At 44.4% G+C, this 9142-nt stretch overlaps 1 protein-coding gene across 1 annotated transcript in view; it reads right to left on the bottom strand.

Moving 5' to 3' along the window:
• Positions 1–2995: 2995 nt before the first annotated feature.
• DOK6 (docking protein 6) overlaps positions 2996–9142 on the bottom strand; it is a 355992-nt gene continuing 349845 nt past the window's right edge. The window contains exon 8 of the mRNA XM_042962800.1: positions 2996–3252. Within this exon, the coding sequence (XP_042818734.1) occupies positions 3113–3252 (140 nt within the window). The 3' untranslated portion in view covers positions 2996–3112. The remainder of the gene's footprint in view (positions 3253–9142) is intronic.

The raw sequence follows: 9142 nt of genomic DNA, 5'->3' as shown, positions 1-9142 counted from the left end.
AAAAACTGAATCCCCCTGTGTCATCTTTCCATGAGCCGTGTGGACGCTCCGGGCTTTCTCTGCTCTCAGAAGAGCCTCGATCACTCGTGTCAAGTTCCTTCACCACTGGTCTCTTCCAACCTGATACGGAAACTGCGATCGTCTTCATTCATGTGCCTAAGTCTGGTTGGAACCCCAGTGGGGTCGCTCTCAGAAAGAGCCAAAGGATGTCTTTGGTTCACAGCAACCCCAATTACAGGAGAGGTATAATACAATTTCTGAAGGGAGAAGAATGACTCACAAAGTAGAGAGGCCTCTTCAGTCAAAAACCTGTGAGCTCAAGTGAGTCGAATACATGTTTACGACCATGGTAATTGCTCCCGTGAAATTGGCTTCATGAAGTTCCAGGAGAGGAGAATGGTACAGTAACTTCTCTTCCATCTTTGGTTTTTGTAGAGGATTTGTCTGCTTGTCATTTTTCTTACAATGCACACTGCCATATGTCAAGAACAGTAGGCTAACATAAACTCTCCTCTCTGTTCATTTAGCAATTTTAACTTAGCTATGATTATAAGTGTAGATGAGGAGTACAGATGCTAGAATAAATCTCCAAAAATGTACCGTGAGAGACTTTATAGCATTATTCTCATTGTGATACGATTGGGTTAAAGGCTTGGGAAGAAGATTTCTCTCACACATGCTTTTGATGACATTATTTTCAGAAGGAACTGGCCCAAGATGAGCCTGATCTTTGGTATCTCCTCAGTTAAGCTCACTGGTAACCATCCCAAGGAAATGGTGTTCTCGAAGCAATTCCATGCACGTATCGTGTCTTCCACCAAGTAGACACAAGAGCAGACTCATCTGATCAGCAGAATCCCCCCCACCCCCGGACTCCCTGTCTGTGCTCCTTGCACATGAATGAAGCTGAGACATGAACCAGGACCCCAGAGGGCCTTTCCCCACAAGTCTCACGTAGTGACTGTGGTCTCTAAGCAACAGCTCAACTGAGTGAGCGGGCGAGAGGCTTGCTCTGAATGTGGCACCACTAGGAGCTGTGCTCAAATGGTCTCAGCGGGGAGTTGCTCTGGTGTGTTTTACTGAGGGCATTTCAGAAGCAAATGCCATGTGCTAAGTGATTCGGAGGCGCTTAACCCCGAAAGCTGGGATTTTAGGGAAGGCTGTATCACCAGCATGAGGAACCGGTCATCCGCTTTTCTGCTGGGTCAGCAAAATTCATGGTGCAGAGAGTTTGAGTAATTTTCTTTTTATCCCTGAAAGCTTAAGATAATTATTTTTCACAGCCACATTAACTCTTATGATTAGCATCTTGACGGGGTTTTCATACTTATCTGAGAGATTCAGAGAGTCTAGGTAGTTGCTCTAGGTGTAAATTTATCTAGGAGGGACCTAGAACCATTTCTATTCAATAGTCATTCTCTGAAATAGGTTGTCAATAGGCACTCAAGCTACGGAGAGAGATTTAAAAAAAAGAAAGTCTTATTACAGATCAGCAAAACAAGTACCCCTTCAAAAGACCAACTTTAACAGTTTAAAGAATTTTGCCATTAGGAAAAAAAAATGAAGTTTTTATCTTACATGATCTGGGCTCACTATTCTTTAAACTTGCCTTGGAGTATTTACAAGCTGACCATTTAGGCATGTGGCATCAGATACTTCTAGGTAGAATAAGTTTTATTTTTACTTGAGTGAACTTCAAAATTAAGGGCAAAGTATCTTTGTTGACACTAATTAAATTAGCCAAATTCCTCAGTTCCCTTTAAACCTCGTAGGTTTGTCATTAATGTCAGAGATGAAAAAACAATTATACTTGCTCCATTTTCTCTTATAATCCCAGCCAACCCATGTCCATTAAAAAGAAAGTAAAGCCTAGCAAATTCTGCTGGCATAGCACATTACAAGGGACCAATGGCTCTTTGAGAACAGCATCTATAAAATTTTAAATAATTGAGATCTATAATCCTGTGGCCATTGTTCTTCTGACTGCAAACTAGCTGAGTTCTTTTTAGGTGTGTGTATATATATATATATATATTTTTTTCCCCCCCTTTCTTGAAAAACAGTTTCTCATTTAGAGTCTTTCTTTTTCTTGAGATTAAATGGAGGCCAGTAGGTGATCACACCCAATCCTTCTCACGTAGTTCAGAGGGATGGCCAGAGAGAGAAACATCGTCAACAACAAGGGAGTACGAGGCAGAAAGACAGCGTGGTAACATGGCATGTGGGACAGCTAGACTGCTTCCTTTGTTTTCCAGGGTCCCTCCTTCTCACATATCCGTTTATACTTGTCACAGGAGCAGACTTGACTACGTAAATACTTTTGCTAATAAAAAGCCTTTTTTTTTTACAGCACTATTTTAAAAATAGCTATTCAACATAACAATCTTAATTTTAATGCACCAAATTACAGTTTTCAACAATGTAAGTGAGCATATCCTGTCACCCTCAGCACACATTTGATATATACTTGTTAGATATACATGGATATAGCCATATCCATATCTATGTTTGTCTACAGATGCACACACACACACACACACACACACACAGAGTAGAGCTACAAGGCCCTGCTTAACAGTGTGTTCTAAATCTCATTTTCCCTTAATTGTCACCGGGCTTATTTATATGGAGAGTTATGATGCCATTAGTAGACCTTGCTGGATTTGTCCCCATCAAAACCTTCCAAGCCACATATCTTGTGGTGGGTGACATTATGTCTAGGGACAGACCCTGTCATCAGGTGGGAGGGCTGAGCCATGAGGACAGGGGTAATGCCCACCACCCAGGTACAACCCAGTGTGGGCAACTTCTCATGGTGCCCAGGCTTCTGCTACTGCCAGAACCAGGAATTTTATTTAAAGGACGATTTGGATTCTATTTTTGTAAAACATAGATTCCCCCCACCCCCCGGCCCCCCGCCAAGAAATTCAATAAATAAAGGACTTAGCCACAGAGTCAAGGAAGCAGAACTCCAGTGTTTAACCTTCCACTGGGATTGGGCTACACCCGGCCCATGTCAATGTTACTGCGATCGGTCTTCCAGGAGGCAGAGGGTGCAGTGACCCTGCAAGCAAGTCCGGACAGACTGTGTCTCTGGTCAGCAGGCTCTCTGTCATTGAATGAGGCTGGAGCTGTAGCTGAACCCATAGCTGCTCGACCGGGACAAAGACTGCTGTGTCTCTTCGCTCTGCTCCGAGGCGTAGCTGGGAAACGTCTGTGCGCGCGACATCTTGGACGAACCAAAGCCATGACCTGAAAGGAAGGAAGGAAGGAAGGGGGTGCTTAGAAACCCATTCAGAGAAGCCAAGGGATATACCGAAAACAGATACACACACACACGGAGTCGAAGCCCGCAAATCCTCCAAAGAGAGCTCCAGGTAAGCATGCAGGTGTGGAAGACAGAGAAATGTGGTGCTGGACTCCTTTGTGGGTCACGAATGGGGTCGGTATTTTCCTCAAGTGCATCTTGTCAAAACTGCTGGAGGCCAGAGAGCTACGTAAATGTTCTAGGGATCTGAAACTTCTAGTATTCTTTAGCTATTGCAACAAAAGCAGAAAAGCTTTTCTGGAAAAAATAAAAGAAGTTGGTTTTGATGGAGAGCCTGGAAGCTGCATGCTTTTCTTCTCTACTCACTTTCAGGATACAACAGCAAATTACACACTTTCCTAAAACCTTTTTGAGCAGGCAGATTACGCCTTATCCTAACCAGTAACCATCCATTATCAGGAAAAGCCCTCCCCGTTGTAGAGTTTGGGGCCCTGGCTTATCCTGTTGGGTTTGGGAGTACCTGAACCCCCTCCGAGATACGATTAGCCTAAATGATAAGCCTTTAGGGTTACTAAAATAGCCTAAAAGTCGATTCTTCCAGAAAACATATTTAAAGAACATTCTATCCATGCTTTTGCTACTTCAGCCGGGTCCAAAACAGAAATGGTTACTGAAAAGCTCATCAGAATGCTGACCACATAGGGAGAAAGTATCTCTGGATGGCTTCAGATGGACTTTCCAGGGGCTTCTCCAACCTTTTTTCTTAACTGGGAATTAATTATTCTTCATACTTGGGAATGAGAGTTATCTAACGGATGTGCTTAGCAAGCAGAGAAGAAAACTAGATCTTGTGTGAAGGAAAAGACGAATCTAGTTTGATTTGTAATGTTTCTGGTCTCTACCAGGAGGAGTCCAGAGAAGAGAGTCTGCTAACACAGAAATAGGGACCATCTCGTCTTGTTCCTCCTTGTTCAAAGGACAGGAGGCACTGTCCTTTGTGAGGTCATGCACCTAATGCCAGTTTTGTCACCAGGCGTGTTTGGTGACTTGGAAAATATCCTTGCAGGTTCTGAAGCTTGGGATCCAGGGAGAAATGTAAATGAATTGGGTAATAAAAGACTAATTAAACTGGAAGAACCTCTTTGTTAAAAAATCGTGAGGGTAAAATCACTTTATTTTAAAAAATATTTTAAATTAATTTTTTAATGCTTATTTATTCAAGAGAGAGAGGGAGAGAGAGAGAGAGAGAGAGAACACAAGTTGGGGAGGGGCACAGACAAGGAGAGACAGAATCCCAAGCAGGCTCTGCACCATCAGATCAGAGCCTGATGTGGGGCTCGAACTCACAAACTGTGAGATCGTGACATGAGCAGAGATCAAGAGTCAGACACTTAACTGACTGAGCCACCCAGGTGCCCCCATAAATGGCACTTTGGAGTCACCATTGGGTTGGCCTAGTTCTCTTGTAGACTGAGGCTCCCTGTGAACAGGTTGGGGTGGGGAGATGTGAGTGTTTCTTCTTGGTCTCTCCCTCTGGCCATGCTTCTGGTTCTGCCATCCAAGCCTCCTTCTGAGCTTCTGGACCTTTCTGCTCCCTCCCCCGACTCTCTCAGGGCCCCCTAACCACACTTCCTCTCTTTGTGCCCTTACACTGAGAGTGGTAATGCTGCCTGCTGTGGCCTGTCCCTCACAATTCCTTGTTGGTTCTGTGACTTGCCTCCCAGCACCGTAAATAATAGTCCACTAAACTCTCCTAAAATCTCAGCTGGGCATGTCTTCTCTTTCCTGGAGGACCCTGATGCTGCAAAGAGGAGCACTGGATCTGGGGAGAGGCAGAAAAGGGGAGAAATTAAGGGGATCTGGGGTACCCCTGGGGTACCATCAAGGGTGAGAACTCAGAGCTGAGACCAGATATGTACGCTGCTTCTGCTAACTGTAGGTGTGACCAACATAGTGAGTCTCACTGTGTCTCTTGGGCTCTCAGTTTCCTTCTCTGCAAACTCCGGATGACATTCATGGTACCATGTGGCTCAACTGATTATGAAATCAGTGAATAGTAATGGAATTCAAACATGTTAAGTGCTATCACCATAGTGAAAAGATCGGATGTCACCACTGACTCCAGCAGGGTCACCTCTATTGAATGGTCAGAGAAGTTCTCCTGAAGAAGGTGGCATTTTGACATGATATTTATGCGGCAAAGTTATGGCAGAGTCATCGGATATGGAAAAAAAAAAATCACTTAAAAGTTTTAACAATTTTGCCTCCTTATCTAACCATTGACTTATTGGATGATAACTCACAGGTCTTACGAGCAGAGATGCTGGCATTTATCAGCATAAACCAGCTGGATATTCTAATATTAATATAACATCCCTGGCCTTGGTTTTATCTCGTTATTAAAAAAAAATAGAAATATTTGAAAGAGAGCAGTGCTGGAAAACACCTTTAATTCACATTACTTGTGGGCTAAAAGCTAAGGCTTAAGTTGTGAATTTGGAAGAGTCTTGGGCAAACGGCTTTTCACCCTAGAATCTTGAGTTGTAAAAATCTGATCGTGCAACTAATATTTGTGAAACATCTGCTACAACAGTTCAACACTCCAGAGGGGAGACGCGGCAATGGCAAGTGCAGTCCCTGACTTTACAAGGAGTCCACAAGCTGCTTTGGGAACGACGGCGTGGCCAAGGACAGACCACAATCAACACCACTGCCCTCTGCTCCCCGTGTTGTAAGGATTGAGTGGCACACGCCCTGGGAAAGCACCCGGGACTCAAGATAGCCAGCAGATGCTAGTTTGCTCCCTTCTGTCTCCGCTGAACGGGTGCAGATTCGTGTTGGTGTTCTTGGCCAATGTCTGAGCTTTCTCCGCCACATCGGCATGCTGCCCCTCGCGGTGACGGGTTTCAAATATTTCTCTCCTTCAAGGTCAATACTGCCTTCTTCATCTCTTCTATGAACAATTTCTAGTCTAATTGGAAATTAAATTGTGATTGTCTTTACTTCAACCATTTCTTTACACACACTTCACAAATGATGCTATTTAATGCTTATCACAAGAATAACATATCTCAATCAGAACCATACATATGAAGGCTTAGTAAATGCTGTTTGATTATGGCAACAATGAGTATGAGAACAAAAGGGAGAAATGATTAAGCATTTTCTCAGCATTTATTTGAATTATGCCCTTTGGCACTGTTGATGAAAACAAAACAGAAATCAACTTCGTGGCTTAAATTAAACACTTGCTCGAATCGACTGTCCACAGCACTGAACAGAGATCCTATTTAAATGCTTCTGACACTTTCTCTCCAGATCATCCCTTGAAGACAAATAAGGTGAATATGTACCCTGGGGATGTGGGGAATTCTTTAACTTAAAAGCAACAAATATGTTAACGGTTGTTAGTCTATCCTAAAAGTCTTCTTTATTGATTGATTGATTGATGTTTATTTATTTTTGAGAGAGAGAGAGAGAAAGAGAGAGGGGAGGGGCAGACAGAGAGGGAGGCACAGAATCCTAGGTGGGCTCCAGGGTCCGAGCCGTCAGCATAGAGCCCAATGCGGGGCTTGAACCCACAAACCGCAAGACGATGACCAGAGCTGAAGCTGGATGCCTAACTGACTGAGACACCCAGGTGCCCCATAAAAGTCTTTTTAAATTTTTGTTTCTATCCCATTTTATATTCATGTTTGTTTTAATAGAAAGTAATATTTTCTACCCTTATTTTCAGGTAAATTGACTATCTGGGGAAAAAACACGTATTTCCCTGACAACTGGAACTATACTCTGAGATGACACTTCATAACATCCCCCTACTTCCTTCTTCCGATGGTCTGTGCACAATCCCCACACTGAAAACCACTGTTCCCTTCCATAATGACAGAAATATACTGGATGTTGAGACATTGAAAACATTCACTTATGGGGCGCCTGGGTGGCTCAGTCGGTTAAGCTTTCAACTTCAGCTCAGTTCATCATCTCGCGGTTCGTGGGTTTGAGCCCTGTGTTGGGCTCTGTGCTGACAGCTCAGAGCCTGGCACCTGCTTCGGATTCTGTGCCCCCCCCCCCTCTGCCCCTCTCCTGCTCAGGCTCTCTCACTCTCTCTCTCTCTCTCTCTCTCTCTCTCAAAAATAAGTAAACATTAAAAAAAATTTTTTTTTAAAAAGAAAACTTTTGCTTACTCTCACAAGCCTATATGACTTCTCACAATTCCAGAAACTCAAGCAGCACAGGACAAGGGGGCAAGATCACTCTAGCCGTAAAAGGAAAGCTTCCCTCCAGGCCTCCTGAAGGATTCAATCCAGTAGAGGACTAGAAGGAACACAGACATAATGGAAAATGACAACCGACCAGGGTGTGAGACCAGACTCACGTCACATCAGAGGGCAAAACAGAACGACAGCATGTTATCAATCACCTCCCCTTCCTGAGGGGGTGAGAAGTACGTTGTTGCCCGCACAGTTTCCGCTGCCGTTCCCTTTCTGGAAGCTCCTGGTTTTCTGTGCTAACGCTGACTGTATTCTTTACGTAAACCATAAAGGAAATTGTTTCTTTGGGAAATCAGAAGGGTCCCAAACATAACACTCATGCTTATTAATTGGTAAGAAATAACGGATACTTGATTTGAGTTTATGTGTTTTATTGGTTTGCTGGGATCTGGGAAAGATGGAAGGGTTTTGTCCATTAAAATAAGAAAACATGGGGCGCCTGGGTGGCTCAGCCGGTTAAGCGTCCGACTTCAGCTCAGGTCACGATCTCGCCGTCTGCGAGTCCGAGCCCCGCGTCGGGCTCTGGGCTGATGGCTCGGAGCCTGGAGCCTGCTTCCGATTCTGTGTCTCCCTCTCTCTCTGCCCCTCCCCCGTTCATGCTCGGTCTCTCTCTGTCTCAAAAATAAATAAACGTTAAAAAAATAAAATAAAATAAGAAAACATTTTTTTTAAGGCAGAAAAATAAAAAATAAAGCAGTTGCTTCATGAGAAACAGGACAGCCCAGAGTCAAGGCATCAACAACGGGGCCCAAGTAGACACCGAGGAGATGCCATCTTCAACAAGGGGTTTCTAACCACCAGAAGGAAAAGGAGAGGACAGATGGTAAGTCAGACCTGGACGCTGAAGGACAGAATGAAAGAATGGCTGGGGACGGGGGGTGGGGGGGGGTGCAGAACAGAGGTCACTAAGAGCTCTCCCTGCAGAGAATCATGGGCCCGAAGGTTTTTTTTTTATGTTTGTTTATTTTTGAGAGAGAGAGAGAGTGAGCCGAGGAGGGGCAAAGAGGGAGAGAGAGAAAGAGAGACAGAGAATCCGAAGCAGGCTCCAGGCTCCCAGCTGTCAGCACAGAGCCTGACTCAGGGCTCCAACTCACGAACCATGAGATCATGACCTGAGTCGAAGTGGGACGCTCAACTGACTAGCCACCCAGGTGCCCTGGGCCAGAAGGTTTTCATAGGTGTCTAATATCTGTATGTTCACCTGGAACGAGGCAGGAGTGGAAGCCAGACTAGAGGCGGGAGTGGCCTGGAGCTGTCGGCTAGTGTCTCAATAACGACTTAGCTTGTAGTAGTTATGCTTCGAAATGCCAGGGACTCACTGCCAACATCTTTTCTCTTAGCTGTATTTGAATTTGACTCAATTCATTCTAATTACGGTTCAAACCAGCTTATGTTTTAGTTTAATCTTTGTGCTCTCCTGGAGGGCACTTCTGAAATTTCTGTGCAGATTCCAGGATCCTAGTACCTTCATGACCCTTGAATACATTTGCTGGGGGTATTGAGGCTTGGGTTTGGTACATCTGAGCCAATGGGGGAATAAAAATCAGAGTTTCGGCCCATAAAGAATGTGTTTTGTAGGGTGTCTGGGTGGCTCATTGGT

This window comes from Panthera tigris, chromosome D3 (assembly GCF_018350195.1).
Source record: "Panthera tigris isolate Pti1 chromosome D3, P.tigris_Pti1_mat1.1, whole genome shotgun sequence".
NCBI lineage: Eukaryota > Metazoa > Chordata > Mammalia > Carnivora > Felidae > Panthera > Panthera tigris.
This window is presented reverse-complemented; position numbering and strand designations above follow the sequence as displayed.